The sequence below is a fragment of the Lampris incognitus genome, chromosome 1 (assembly GCF_029633865.1).
Source record: "Lampris incognitus isolate fLamInc1 chromosome 1, fLamInc1.hap2, whole genome shotgun sequence".
In the NCBI taxonomy this organism is placed as follows: Eukaryota; Metazoa; Chordata; class Actinopteri; order Lampriformes; family Lampridae; genus Lampris; species Lampris incognitus.
The window spans coordinates 142,367,547-142,383,363 of NC_079211.1; the positions used below are offsets into that span (position 1 = coordinate 142,367,547).

Consider the following 15,817-nt stretch of genomic DNA (forward strand, 5'->3'; position numbering starts at 1 on the left):
GCAAAGTACAAAAAAAAAGAAAAGAATAGAAACATAGTCACTTCCCCGCTGGGAGTGACTATGAACTATGAACTAACTGACCTGACTCCATGAATCTTAAGAGCCCTACCCGGTTTATACTCTTATACTCAGTGATGTATTCTGGGCCTGCACCATTCAGTTGTTTGTAGACAAGCAGCAGCACTTTAAAATCTATTTTGTAACTAACTGGAAACCAGTGTAAAGATTTCAGGACTCGAGTAATGTGGTCTGTTCTCTTGGTCCTGGTTAAAACTCTTAGCATCAGCATTCTGAATAAGGTGCAGCTGTTTAATGGCCTTTTTGGGAAGACCAGTTAAAAGACTGTTGCAGTAATCAATTCTACTGGAAATAAAAGCACAGATGAGCTTCTCTTGGTCATTCTGGGATACCAAAGCCTTGATTCTGGCTATATTTTTAACCTCCGTGAAGTTGGCACCCCATGTAATCAGAACATCGATAAATGACAAATGAATAATCAAATGTCGGTGTCTTTCATCATGTGGTGGAGATGCATATGGACTCCTTTCTACAGCTTTTCGAGCACAACCAAAGATGAAAACAAACAAGCGGGGAGTGAAATTAAGATAGTGAATTTTATTAAAAGAAAGAAAGAAAGAAACAAATAAAACGCCAAACCACCATTTGTCATTTTTGTGTTAAAAACTATACTTGGTATAGACTTCCGGCTCACGCAATGAGAGACTAGTCGCACTTCCCAATAGCTCCGCAGTTTTACCTCTAAAATCACTTTTAAACAAGTTTAAATCCGACCAACTTGCAAATTAATCTCTCATCCCATAGTCATAACAGAATTTGTGACTTATGAGGCCGGTTTTCAACAATGATGAATTCTAAAAAAGAAAAACCGTGACGATGCACAAAGGCCCGGGGGAAGTCTCGAGCTCGCCTAGCAAGGACTACCGAGAAAAAAAACGGCGTTCTGGCCGACAAAGTGCCTGCTGGCCTCTAGACACTTCGCAAGGAAATGCCCCAAAACGAGAAAGACATTTGTGCCATGATCGAATTACGAACGTTACGTCTGATCTAAAAAAAGGACATCCATCCATCCATCCATCCATCCATCCATCCATCCATTATCTAAGCTGCTTATCCGAATTCGGGTCGCGGGGATGCTGGAGCCTATCCCAGCAGTCATTGTGCGGAAGGCGGGGAGACACCCTGGACAGGCCGCCAGTCAATCACAGGGCACACACACACACACACACACACACACACACACAGCAATGGCTATGATAAGGGCTACAATGATTGCGCATAGCGAAACAATTTGAGAAGTGGAAGAAGCCACATCCCAGCACTGACGATATCTCCCAGTTGCAAACCGAAGTGGCTCGCCTCACGGCCGAAACTGCTAGACTGTCGGACAAATGTGAGGACATGGAGGGGCGGTTACGTAGGAACATTCGTTAATCCTTTTCATTCATCATCCAAACCGGGGATACTGGAACCTATCTGTTGTGTTGCTAAAGGGACCACTCGAAGTCTGTTAGCATACGCTTCTTTACTTCAGCAACCCACGTCACACTCCTTCTCCCCTCTTACAGTCACTTACATCCTATCTTGCCCTCTAGCTCCCTCTACTGTCCTCCAACTGCATCAACTCAAGACATCACACTATCCCTGCAGTCATTTGGCGGCAGGCGGGGGGACAACCTGGACAAGCTGCCAGGCCATCACAGGGCACATATCCGCATAATAGGAGTTCCAGAGGGAAGGGAAGGGAGGGCCCGCTACCCAGCGACTTTGTTACTGAGCTACTTACCGATGTGCTATCCTTCGAGGGAGAAGCCGCTGATCGACTGCTGTCACCGATCCCGGTTGATAGGATGCGAACTACCACTTCTTGTGCCCGTCTCGGGCTGATACAATTCAAAGTTTTGCACAGAGTACACTTCTCCAAATCCAGACTTTCCAAAATATATCCCAATGTAAGTGACAATTGTGACAGGTGTCATGCCTCCCCATGTGACCTCTCTCATATGTTTGTTCACTGCCCCAAATTGTGACCCTATTAGCATTCAATCTTTAAAACTCTTTCTGATGTCCTTGAAATTGACATGCAACCATGCCCCTTAATAGCCATCTTTGGCATCCCCGCTGATTTATTTTCTTTAAATTGTGAACAAGCTGACATTGTCGCTTTCACAACCCTGTTAGACCGTCGCAATTCTTCTTAAGTGGAAGTCTGCACTGCCTCCCTCCTTTTCCTCGTGGCTTAATGATGTGATGTTCTTTCCTAAGTTGGAGAAAATTAAATACTCTTTGAATGGTCCAAATGATAAATTCACCAGAAAATGGCAACCCTTTATATTATTCTTTAATGCCCTGCGGAGGCTTGCTATGGTTGAGGGGCCGTAATTTGAGATGTTCCTAGACACCTGAATCATCTGACTGTCACTGACTAGTATATGTTGACAACGTCCGGTCCAAACAATTTGCCAACTTTCCAGTTTTATTTTATTGTATTTATCTGTCTCTCATACAGTCAATGTACTGTTGTTTTGTTGTTGCGTTGTTGTGCTGTTGTCTTATTGCACTGTACATTTTATGTTGAAGCTGTTACAGGTTGTGGGAGGGGGGTGGGTGGGCATTATATTGGTAATGACCTGTATCGCGAAATTTGAATGAAAATATATTCGAAAAAAACCTATACTTGGTATATCCATCCATCCATTATCCAAACCGCTTATCCTGCTCTCGGGGTCGTATATAAGTATCAGAAAAAAGGCAAAAAAACAACAACAAAAAACCCCAAAAAACAAAGAAGTTTATAATGAATGGATTCATTTATTTAGGTATTAAAATGGATTCTGTTGAGAAAAACATAAGCAAACATGCAAACCAAGTAAGGTCATAGCAGGGCAGAACAATTATTCCATCACTTTCCTACAGCTGCCAAAATGGGGCATGGGACAGAGGGGTCATCCCGCTTGTGAACTTTGTATTCACATGCTTCTGAATCAAACACTGACACGCAGTCGTCGGGGATTCGGACTGGGGTGGAATACCTACACAAACGCATTGCACGTTAGAAGTCATAGTACTTTGTAAGAGAGGTGAATGGTATTGTCCTCCCACACAGCAGTGACGTTCTTTAACGGCATACTCACCCATCGCAGCATCCTCCACAGGAACAGTCCATACATGCACTGTTCCTCCACTTGGATCCTACAGCGTGCCAAGTCTTATCCACGTCATCCTGACAATGGGTCATACCTGTGGGTGCAAAATATACACCAAATGACAACATTTGCAAAAATCGGCAACAACATTCATGCCACACATATTTTAGTATAGCATTGTTAACTACAACTATTTTAGTTATTGCCTGCTTTTTTATTAACCAGTTATTTACTGATGAATGGAGACTGTCCTCCACCAAAAAACGACCCCATAGGTCGTTTGTACAAGCAGCTTATTATGACCCATAGTTACGTTTTAAGCTACTTCCTCATGGTCCTCCGTAATTATAACGCCTTACTTTCCCCAGGCTATCGTGAGAACTAATATTAATAAAAGCGAAGTTTAATGTCACATAGCGGTTATAATGTCCATGCTAGCTGACTTTCTAACTTCTGGCTAACGTTAAGTTAGCTTTTATAATGTAATTCATAGATAAACATACTGCTAATAGCAATCTTAGCTACTATACTAGACGGCGAAACAACACAAAAACGCACTGACCACATATTCTATTGTTCTCATATTGTTTTAAAAACCCACAATGCACCAAGGCGAAAAGTATCTGTGGCATATCTCCTGCCGCCGGTAGGGGCGCTAATGTAGGAAACGCTCCTGTGGGTCGTATTAGAGCAGTGGTTCTCAACCTTTTTGGGGTCCTGGACCCCCTGCGTATTTTTGATCTACCCTGAGGACCCCTCCTCCTGATCTTGGGGGGGGGGTTGCAATTTGATGGGAACACATAGAAACTGCATTTTAAATTGCATTATAGCATTTATTCACTCTTTGGGGCAAAAATAAGAGCTTTCAGTTGTAACTTAGATATAGTTAACAAAACAGAATTCTTATGCAGTAACTTTCAGATATATGTAACAAAACAGAATATGTATTCAGGAACTTTCAGATATATGTAACAACAGAATTGTTATGCAGTAACTTTTAACAATGCAAATGGGAGCGAGAGCTCTTATTAAAATACAATAAATTACACATGTGAAACAGATGTAATTAGAGAAAAAAGTCCTGTTACCCTTTATAGTTTAGATAGATAAAGGTCTCAGTCACATTTGAGTAAAATAATCCTATTTCTATAAATGTCATAGGATCTTTTTTTAAAGATATTTTATTTTCACGGACCCCTTGCAATTACACCAATGACCACTAGGGGTCCGCGGACCCCCGGTTGAGAAACACTGTATTAGAGGACAAACGACCTATGTGGTCGTATGGGTTGTAGGACTTGTTGGATGAATGCTATTTGATGTTATCTATGAATTAAAAGTGCAAATTGTCATAGTGACTCGTGCAGTTTTTCTAATTCCTTATTTCCTCCTAACTATTTTCATTTGTTTATCAATTTATTTGTTAATGGTAATGTTTTAAAACATAATGGTATGTTTACCTGGTTTCATGAGTCTTACGTAGCACGCTCCATTTGCATATGAAGGCAGCACACAAAAGAATAAAGCTAGAGCCAAGTATTTCTTCACAGAAAACAAAAAAAAGGAAAAGAAAGATATCAGATTATTAATTTGATCCCTGGATATGCCGGAACCAAAGACATTTAACCACTTTCACAATATTTTCAAAGTCTGAGACATAGCCTGCTTAAACATACTCATCAGGAGTCTTAAAGAGGGGAAACAGCTATTGTGTAATGTTGACTTGGTGGCTGCAGCCTGTTAAGGTGAATGACATTGCGAGGATGAAATCCAGTGAGCTAATCATGCGTGTGTGTGTGTGTGTGTGTGTGTGTGTGTGGTGGGGGAGGGGGGCTCATGATGCAACAAACTATAGAGGACCCAGTCTAAACAATGTTGTAATCTTTGACAATCATGACTTTAGGTTACACTGGCCATATATAAAAGGAAGAACAAATAATCAAAACAAAACAAGTAAAAAAACATTTTTTTACATGTATTTCTGATTTTTCCCTTTTTCTCCCAATTTAGTGGCCAGTCGATCCCTATTTTAGTTCAAACACCCACCCTCGTACTGCATGCGTTCGCCAACTGCATCTCTCCGGCCAGCAGTCTCGAAGGAGATGCCTCCCCACTTCCGTGACAAGGCGACTCCAGGCCGAACCACTGCTTTTTCCCGCGTGATTTTTTTTTCATACACGTTTTCCGGGGTACGAAAAAAAAACACGCCTTTTTCCCCACACACACACAAACACAGACACATTCATGTGACGAACACAAGTCGACTCCACCCCCCTCCCGAAGACAGCGCTGCCAAGTATTGCTGCTACATCGAGTCCGGCCATAGTCAGATCTGAAGAGACCGGGACGTGAACCTTGGTCCCCAGTGAGCATTTGCATTGCTACAAAGCTGATACCGCTACACTACCGTGGATTCAAACAAAAAAAAGTTTAATCAACTGTCTATTGATCATTTGTGGAAAAACTTGGTAAATATATAGATCAGGAACAAACATAACCCCCAATTCTCCAGTTATAGATTTTCCCTACATATTTGTTTGGTGGTGTGCTGATTAGGGCATATTTCAAGTTATCCAAAACCTCGTAACAATAAACAAAAAAACGAATATATGCATACATATATGTATATAAATGATAATAAACACTCACCATAGTGGCCGCCGGACTGTCCCGTATCTGTTAGATGATGTGAATGGTGGTGAGATAGTCAATTTAATATACAGGATTGTATCTTCTCAATGGGGTGACCTCGCTTTTAAATAATGACTGTTCAGAGACCTTTGGAATTAAACAAGGGTGTAGGTATAGCCCCTGCCAAAACATTTAATCTCGTTTAAAAGCTAATTTCACACACAACAAACACGTTTGCTAATGATTACTCACCACTCTTCTCCTTTGTTTTCGCAATTTTCTGTAAAATGGTATCTGGTGTTCTCAACACAGGACGGGTTGACAATATTGATTGGTTCATGTTGTCCAGGCTGTTCATGATTGGTGACCGGGATGGGAGGTTATTGGTTATGTTAGTTGCTTAAAATGGAGCTTGGGGTGTGGCTCTGGTTTTCAGAGACTATGGCCGGTGTTAATGGTGGTTTGTAGTGTTTATGGGGATACATAATTCCCCTTACTGAGCTGGTAGGAACGTTAGTTTACAGCTGCTGTTTTCTCGGTTCGGGTTTACAGTGGTGCACTTCCGCTGCGCGGGTTGTTGTTGTAATGGTGGAAGGAATAAATGGTGCACGTTGTGTAGCCGAAAGAGAAAGTTGTCACGACTCCTGCTTGAGCTCCTCTACACTGGTGACCCCGACATGATACGCTGTGGTGCGATGGAACCTCAACCCTAAACCCGCGGCGATCTCCTCCCAGAGCGCTGACGTGAATTGCGGCCCTCTGTCCGAGGAGAGGTCAGATGGGCACCTCGGTGGCACATCTGGTTGGACGGTACCACACATAAGGCTCACCGCAGCAGCCTCGGTTCGAATCCGGCCTGGTCCCCACTTCTCAGCATGGCGGCTCTCAGTCCTATGTCCCCACGGAGCTGCGGTCGGCGAAATATGTTTTCATCCGTCACGACGCGCACCATTTCAGGTACGGGACACTGGAGATAAGCACTTTGTGGTGGAGGTTGGCAGCAGGCTGGAGCGGGTTTCTGTGGACCGCCTCAAGCCTGCTCACCTGGACTTAGACCGCCCGTTTGGTCTTGCCCTGCCCCCACGGCGGGGGCGCCCCCCGGCCCTGCCCCCCTCCCCTGGCTAGCCGCCCCCTGCTTCCCCAGCCCCTCCCTTTCCCCGGACCAGCTGTGAGGACTCTGCTGCTTTGCCTGCGGTTAACCAGCCCCCAGCTCCTGTTCAGCGGAGCCGTTGGGGCAGAGAGATCTGCCCCACAGAAAATGTACAAGGCTTACATGGTTGACAAGAAAGCCAATGCAAAGCACAGAGAGGTTATGGGAAAGTCTGAAGCTAGTGGGAAGTCGTGCTGTCGTTGTAATGTAGAGGGCCACAGACCAGATGAGTGCAGATTCAAGGAAGTGGAGTGTCACGAATGTAAGAAAAAAGGTCACATTGCAAAAGCATGCTGTTCACGTAAGGAAGGAGCCAGTGACAAGCAACCAAAATGGGCAAAGCGTTTGGAAGCTGCACCGAGTAGATGTTGCAACGCTTCCCGGCGCGTCATAGATGCCACGGGCATCCACCCAATGAAAGAAAAGACAGATGCTATTGAGAAGGCTGCAGTTCTGAATTTTTTTTTTTTAACTGAACTCAGATTCTTGGCTATGAAGAGGATGAAGAGTCGAAAGGCAGTTGGTCCTGATGACATACCTGTGGAGGTATGGAGATGCTTAGTAGAGATGGCAGTGGGGTTTTTAACTGGATTGTTTAACACTATCTTGGAAAGTGAGAGGATGCCTGAGGAGTGGAGAAGAAGCATACTGGTAGCGATTTTCAAGAACAAGGGCGATGTGCGGAACTGTAGCAACTACAGAGGTATAACGTTGATCAGCCACAGCATGAAGATATGGGAAAGAGTAGTAGAAGCTAGGTTAAGAGGAGAGCTGACAATTAATGAGCAGCAGTATGGTTTCATGCCACGAAAGAGCACCACAGATGCGATGTTTGCTTTGAGAATGTTGATTGCAACTCCTTCTGGCCTTCTCTGTACTTTTCATTGTGTCTTTGTAGATTTGGAGAAAGCATACGACAGGATGTCGAGAGAGGAGGTGTGATATTGTATGAGGAAGTCGGGAGTTGCAGAGAAGTATGTAGGAATGGTGCAGGATATGTTTGAAGGAAGTGTGACAATGGTGAGGTGTGCGGTTGGAATGACAGATGGGTTCAAGGTGGAGGTGGGATTACATCAAGGATCGGCTCTGAGCCCTTTCTTGTTTACAATGGTGACGGACAGGTTGACGGACAAGATCAGGCAGGAGTCTCCATGGACTATGATGTTTGCAGATGACATTGTGATCTGTAGTGAGAGTAGGGTGCAGGTTGAGGAGAGCCTAGAGAGGTGGAGATATGCACTGGAGAGAAGAGGAATGAAAGTCAGCAGGAGCAAGACACAATACCTATGCGTGAATGAGAGGGAGGACAGTGGAATGGTCAGGATGCAAGGAGTGGAGGTGACGAAGGCATATGAGTTTAAATACTTGGGGTCAACTGTCCAAAGTAATGGGGAGTGCAGGAGAGAGGTGAAGAAGAGAGTGCAGGCAGGGTGGAGTGGGTGGAGAAGAGTGTCAGGAGTGATTTGTGACAGAAGGGTACCAGCAAGAGTTAAAGGGAAGGTTTACAAGATGGTTGTGAGACCAGCTATGTTATATGGTTTGGAGGCAGTGGCACTGACGAAAAGACAGAAGGCGGAGCTGGAGGTGGCAGAGTTAAAGATGCTAAGATTTTCACTGGGAGTGACCAAGAAGGACAGGATTAGGAACGATTATATTAGAGGGACCGCTCAAGTTGGACGGTTTGGAGACAAAGCAAGAGTGGCAAGATTGAGATGGCTTGGACATGTGTGGAGGAGAGATGCTGGGTGTATTGGGAGAAGGATGCTGGATATGGAACTGCCAGGGAAGAGGATAAGAGGAAGACCAAAGAGGAGGTTTATGGATGTGGTGAGGGAAGACATGCAGATGGCTAGTGTGACAGAGGAAGACGCAGAAGACAGGAAGACATGGAAACAGATGATCTGCTGTGACGACCCCTAATGGGAGCACCTGAAAAAAATAGTAGTAGTAGATCGTTTTTAGCTCTGATAAACTACTATGGGAAGTTTATCCCTAATCTATCTACATTGATTCAGTCGATGACAGCATTGCCGCACAAAGATGCAATCTCGAAGTGGTCTGAGAAATGTCAGAGTGCATTTGATAATGGCCTATAATTAAAGTCAGGCACTATAAAACGAAAATGCAAAGTACAAAAAAGAAAAGAAAAAAAGAATAGAAACATGGTCCCTTCCTTGCCGAGAGTGACTAGAGATCTACTTCCAGAATTAAAGTGCAGTAGGAATAAGTTGCAAGTTTTAATGCTCAGTCATAGGCACAAGAAAAATGAAATGTTTTTAACCTAGGTTTAAAAATTTTTATATTTGGGGCACATCTAAGATCTTCTGGTAGTTTGTTCCAGTTGCAGTTGCATGCAGCATAACAGCTAAATGCTGCTTCACCATGTTTGGTTTGGACTCTGGGCTGAACTAACTGACCTGACTCCATGAATCTTAAGAGCCCTACCCGGTTTATACTCTTCAAGCATGTCAGTGATGTATTCTGGGCCTGCACCATTCAGTGGTTTGTAGACAAGCAGCAGCACTTTAAAATCTATTTTGTAACTAACTGGAAACCAGTGTAAAGATTTCAGGACTGGAGTAATGTGGTCTGTTCTCTTGGTCCTGGTTAAAACTCTTAGCATCAGCATTCTGAATAAGGTGCAGCTGTTTAATGGCCTTTTTGGGAAGACCAGTTAAAAGACTGTTGTAGTAATCAATTCTACTGGAAATAAAAGCACAGATGAGCTTCTGTTGGCCATTCTGGGATACCAAAGCCTTGATTCTGGCTCTATTTTTAACCTCCATGAAGTTGGCACCCCATGTAATCAGAACATAGATAAATGACAAATGAATAATCAAATGTCGGTGTCTTTCATCATGTGGTGGAGATGCATATGGACTCCTTTCTACAGCTTTTCGAGCACAACCAAAGATGAAAACAAACAAGCGGGGAGTGAAATTAAGATAGTGAATTTTATTAAAAGAAATAAAGAGAGAAAGAAACAAACAAATAAAACGCCAAACCACCATTTATCATTTTTGTGTTAAAAACTATACTTGGTATAGACTTCCGGCTCACGCAATGAGAGACTAGTCGCACTTCCCAATAGCTCCGCAGTTTTACCTCTAAAATCACTTTTAAACAAGTTTAAATCCGACCAACTTGCAAATTAATCTCTCATCCCATAGTCATAACAGAATTTGTGACTTATGAGGCCGGTTTTCAACAATGATGAATTCTAAAAAAGAAAAACCGTGACGATGCACAAAGGCCCGGGGGAAGTCTCGAGCTCGCCTAGCAAGGACTACCGAGAAAAAAAACGGCGTTCTGGCCGACAAAGTGCCTGCTGGCCTCTAGACACTTCGCAAGGAAATGCCCCAAAACGAGAAAGACATTTGTGCCACGATCGAATTACGAACGTTACGGCTGATCTAAAAAAAGGACATCCATCCATCCATCCATCCATCCATCCATCCATCCATTATCTAAGCCGCTTATCCGAATTCGGGTCGCGGGGATGCTGGAGCCTATCCCAGCAGTCATTGTGCGGAAGGCGGGGAGACACCCTGGACAGGCCGCCAGTCCATCACAGGGCACACACACACACACACACACACACACACACACACACACACACACACACACACACACACACAGTAATGGCTATGATAAGGGCTACAATGATCGCGCATAGCGAAACAATTTGAGAAGTGGAAGAAGCCACATCCCAGCACTGACGACATCTCCCAGTTGCAAACCGAAGTGGCTCGCCTCACGGCCGAAACTGCTAGACTGTCGGACAAATGTGAGGACATGGAGGGGCGGTTACGTAGGAACATTCGTTCATTCTTTTCATTCATCATCCAAACCGGGGATACTGGAACCTATCTGTTGTGTTGCTAAAGGGACCACTCGAAGACTGTTAGCATACGCTTCTTTACTTCAACAACCCACATCACACTCCTTCTCCCCTCTTACAGTCACTTACATCCTATCTTGCCCTCTAGCTCCCTCTACTGTCCTCCAACTGCATCAACTCAAGACATCACACTATCCCTGCAGTCATTGGGTGGCAGGCGGGGGGACACCCTGGACAAGCTGCCAGGCCATCACAGGGCACATATCCGCATAATAGGAGTTCCAGAGGGAAGGGAAGGGAGGGCCCGCTACCCAGCGACTTTGTTACTGAACTACTTACCGATGTGCTATCCTTCGAGGGAGAAGCCGCTGATCGACTGCTGTCACCGATCCCGATTGATAGGATGCGAACTACCACTTCTTGTGCCCGTCTCGGGCTTATACAATTCAAAGTTTTGCACAGAGTACACTTCTCCAAATCCAGACTTTCCAAAATATATCCCAATGTAAGTGACAATTGTGACAGGTGTCATGCCTCCCCATATGACCTCTCTCATATGTTTGTTCACTGCCCCAAATTGTGACCCTATTAGCATTCAATCTTTAAAACTCTTTCTGATGTCCTTGAAATTGACCTGCAACCATGCCCCTTAATAGCCATCTTTGGCATCCCCGCTGATTTATTTTCTTTAAATTGTGAACAAGCTGACATTGTCGCTTTCACAACCCTGTTAGACCGTCGCAATTCTTCTTAAGTGGAAGTCTGCACTGCCTCCCTCCTTTTCCTCGTGGCTTAATGATGTGATGTTCTTTCCTAAGTTGGAGAAAATGAAATACTCTTTGAATGGTCCAAATGATAAATTCACCAGAAAATGGCAACCCTTTATATTATTCTTTAATGCCCTGCAGAGGCTTGCTATGGATGAGGGGCCGTAATTTGAGATGTTCCTAGACACCTAAATCATCTGACTGTCACTGACTAGTATATGTTGACAACGTTCGGTCCAAACAATTTGCCAACTTGCCAGTTTTATTTTATTGTATTTATCTGTCTCTCATACAGTCAATGTACTGTTGTTTTGTTGTTGCGTTGTTGTGCTGTTGTCTTATTGCACTGTACATTTTATGTTGAAGCTGTTACAGGTTGTGGGAGGGGGGTGGGTGGGCATTATATTGGTAATGACCTGTATCGCGAAATCTGAATGAAAATATATTCGAAAAAAAACTATACTTGGTATATTCATCCATCCATTATCCAAACCGCTTATCCTGCTCTCGGGGTCGTATATAAGTATCAGAAAAAAGGCACAAAAAAAAAAACCCAACAAAAAAACCCAAAAAACAAAGAAGTTTATAATGAATGGATTCATTTATTTAGGTATTAAAATGGATTCTGTTGAGAAAAACATAAGCAAACATGCAAACCAAGTAAGGTCATAGCAGGGCAGAACAATTATTCCATCACTTTCCTATAGCTGCCAAAATGGGGCATGGGACAGAGGGGTCATCCCGCTTGTGAACTTTGTATTCACATGCTTCTGAATCAAACACTGACACGCAGTCGTCGGGGATTCGGACTGGGGTGGAATACCTACACAAACGCATTGCACGTTAGAAATCATAGTACTTTGTAAGAGAGGTGAATGGTATTGTCCTCCCACACAGCAGTGACATTCTTTAACGGCATACTCACCCATCGCAGCATATTCCACAGGAACAGTCCATACATGCACTGTTCCTCCACTTGGATCCTACAGCGTGCCAAGTCTTATCCACGTCATCCTGACAATGGGTCATACCTGTGGGTGCAAAATATACACCAAATGACAACATTTGCAAAAATCGGCAACAACATTCATGCCACACATATTCTAGTATAGCATTGTTAATTACTGCTATTTTAGTTATTGCCTGCTTTTTTATTAACCAGTTATTTACTGATGAATGGAGACTGTCCTCCACCAAAAAACGACCCCATAGGTCGTTTGTACAAGCAGCTTATTATGACCCATAGTTACGTTTTAAGCTACTTCCTCATGGTCCTCTGTAATTATAACGCGTTACTTTCCCCAGGCTATCGTGAGAACTAATATTAATAAAAGCGAAGTTTAATGTCACATAGCGGTTATAATGTCCATGCTAGCTGACTTTCTAACTTCTGGCTAACGTTAAGTTAGCTTTTATAATGTTATTCATAGATAAACATACTGCTGATAGCAATCTTAGCTACTATACTAGACGGCGAAACAACACAAAAACGCACTGACCACATATTCTATTGTTCTCATATTGTTTTAAAAACCCACAATGCACCAAGGCGAAAAGTATCTGTGGCATATCTCCTGCCGCCGGTAGGGGCGCTAATTAGGAAACGCTCCTGTGGGTCGTATTAGAGCAGTGGTTCTCAACCTTTTTGGGGTCCTGGACCCCCTGCGTATTTTTGATCTACCCTGAGGACCCCTCCACCTGATCTTGGGGGAGGGGGGTTGCAATTTGATAGAAACAGTAGAAACTGCATTTTAATTGCATTATAGCATTTATTCACTCTTTGGGGCAAAAATAAGAGCTTTCAGTTGTAACTTAGATATAGTTAACAAAATATTTTATTTTCACGGACCCCTTACAATTACACCACGGACCACTAGGGGTCCGCGGACCCCCGGTTGAGAAACACTGTATTAGAGGACAAACGACCTATGTGGTCGTATGGGTTGGAGGACTTGTTGGATGAATGCTATTTGATGTTATCTATGAATTAAAAGTGCAAATTCTCATAGTGACTCGTGCACTGTTTTTTTAATTCCTTATTTCCTCCTAACTATTTTCATTTGTTTATCAATTTATTTGTTAATGGTAATGTTTTAAAACATAATGGTATGTTTACCTGGTTTCATGAGTCTTACGTAGCACCCTCCATTTGCATATGAAGGCAGCACACAAAAGAATAAAGCTAGAGCCAAGTATTTCTTCACAGAAAACAAAAAAAAGGAAAAGAAAGATATCAGATTATTAATTTGATCCCTGGATATGCCGGAACCAAAGACATTTAACCACTTTCACAATATTTTCAAAGTCTGAGACATAGCCTGCTTAAACATACTCATCAGGAGTCTTAAAGAGGGGAAACAGCTATTGTGTAATGTTGACTTGGTGGCTGCAGCCTGTTAAGGTGAATGACATTGCGAGGATGAAATCCAGTGAGCTAATCATGCGTGTGTGTGTGTTTGTGTGTGTGTGTGTGTGGTGGGGGAGGGGGGCTCATGATGCAACGAACTATAGAGGACCCAGTCTAAACAATGTTGTAATCTTTGACAATCATTACTTTAGGTTACACTGGCCATATATAAAAAGAAGAACAAACAAACAAAACAAAACAAGTAAAAGAAACATTTTTTTACATGTATTTCTGATTTTTCCCTTTTTCTTCAAATTTAGTGGCCAGTCGATCCCTATTTTAGTTCAAACACCCACCCTCGTACTGCATGCATTCGCCAACTGCATCTCTCCGGCCGGCAGTCTCGAAGGAGATGCCTCCCCACTTCCGTGACAAGGCGACTGCAGGCCGAACCACTGCTTTTTCCCGCGTGATTTTTTTTCAAACACGTTTTCCGGAGTAAGAAAAAAACACGCCTTTTTCACACACAAACACAGACACATTCATGTGACGAACACAAGTCGACTCCACCCCCCTCCCGAAGACAGCGCTGCCAAGTATTGCTGCTACATCGAGTCCGGCCATGAGTCAGATCTGAAGAGACCGGGGCGCGAACCTCGGTCCCCAGTGAGCATTTGCATTGATACAAAGCCGATGCTTAGACCGCTACACTACCGTGGATTCAAACAAAACAAAGTTTAATCAACTGTCTATTGATCATTTGTGGAAAAACTTGGTAAATATATAGATCAGGAACAAACATAACCCCCAATTATCCAGTTATAGATTTTCCCTACATATTTGTTTGGTGGTGTGCTGATTAGGGCATATTTCAAATTATCCAAAACCTCGTAACAATAAACAAAAAAACGAATATATGCATACATATATGTATATAAATGATAACAAACACTCACCATAGTGGCCGTCGGACTGTCCCGTATCTGTTAGATGATGTGAATGGTGGTGAGATAGTGAATTTAATATACAGGATTGTATCTTCTCAATGGGGTGACCTCGCTTTTAAATAATGACTGTTCAGAGACCTTTGGAATTAAACAAGGGTGTAGGTATAGCCCCTGCCAAAACATTTAATCTCGTTTAAAAGCTAATTTCACACACAACAAACACGTTTGTTAATGATTACTCACCACTCTTCTCCTTTGTTTTCGCAATTTTCTGTAAAATGGTATCTGGTGTTCTCAACACAGGACGGGTTTACAATATTGATTGGTTCATGTTGTCCAGGCTGTTCATGATTGGTGACCGGGATGGGAGGTTATTGGTTATGTTAGTTGCTTAAAATGGAGCTTGGGGGTGTGGCTCTGGTTTTCAGAGACTATGGCCGGTGTTAATGGTGGTTTGTAGTGGTTATGGGGATACATAATTCCCCTTACTGAGCTGGTAGGAACGTTAGTTTACAGCTGCTGTTTTCTCGGTTCGGGTTTACAGTGGTGCACTTCCGCTGCGCGGGTTGTTGTTGTAATGGTGGAAGGAATAAATGGTGCACGTTGTGTAGCCGAAAGAGAAAGTTGTCACGACTCCTGCTTGAGCTTCTCTACACTGGTGACCCCGATGTGATACGCTGTGGTGCGATGGAGCCTCACCCCTAAACCCGCGGCGATCTCCTCCCAGAGCGCTGACGTGAATTGCGGCCCTCTGTCTGAGGAGAGGTCAGATGGGCGCCTCGGTGGCACATCTAGTTGGACGGTACTGTTAACATGTTGTTATCTCTATGCATCCCTATTTAGTTAATGTAATGGAGGACAGCTCCCCTTCTGGTTAGGTTATGCATGTGCAGTGTATTGCCCCTTCTAGGCGGGAGTCTCTTGTCATGCGCAGTTGTGGTGGTGCTGATGCCGAGAGCAAGTTGCTGGT

General features: G+C 43.5%; 1 protein-coding gene across 4 annotated transcripts; it reads right to left on the bottom strand.

The window, feature by feature from the left end:
- Nucleotides 1-2,792: 2,792 nt before the first annotated feature.
- Nucleotides 2,793-14,940, bottom strand: LOC130123859 (beta-microseminoprotein-like). 4 transcript variants are annotated; one of them, XM_056293179.1, is made up of 5 exons: nt 6,048-6,094; nt 5,814-5,840; nt 4,625-4,706; nt 3,153-3,258; nt 2,793-3,050 (listed from the first exon to the last, which is right to left on the bottom strand). In XM_056293179.1, the coding sequence occupies exons 2-5, from the start codon at nt 5,814-5,816 to the stop codon at nt 2,921-2,923; spliced, it is 321 nt and encodes a 106-aa protein (XP_056149154.1). In that variant the 5' UTR covers nt 5,817-5,840; nt 6,048-6,094; the 3' UTR covers nt 2,793-2,920. The 4 variants fall into 4 exon arrangements, with proteins under 4 accessions (XP_056149154.1, XP_056149148.1, XP_056149162.1 ...); XM_056293173.1 differs by lacking the exons at nt 5,814-5,840; nt 6,048-6,094 and adding an exon at nt 5,211-5,362; XM_056293187.1 differs by lacking the exons at nt 5,814-5,840; nt 6,048-6,094 and adding an exon at nt 14,857-14,922 and having other exon boundaries at nt 2,794-3,050.
- Between the last annotated feature and the right edge of the window lie 877 nt (nt 14,941-15,817).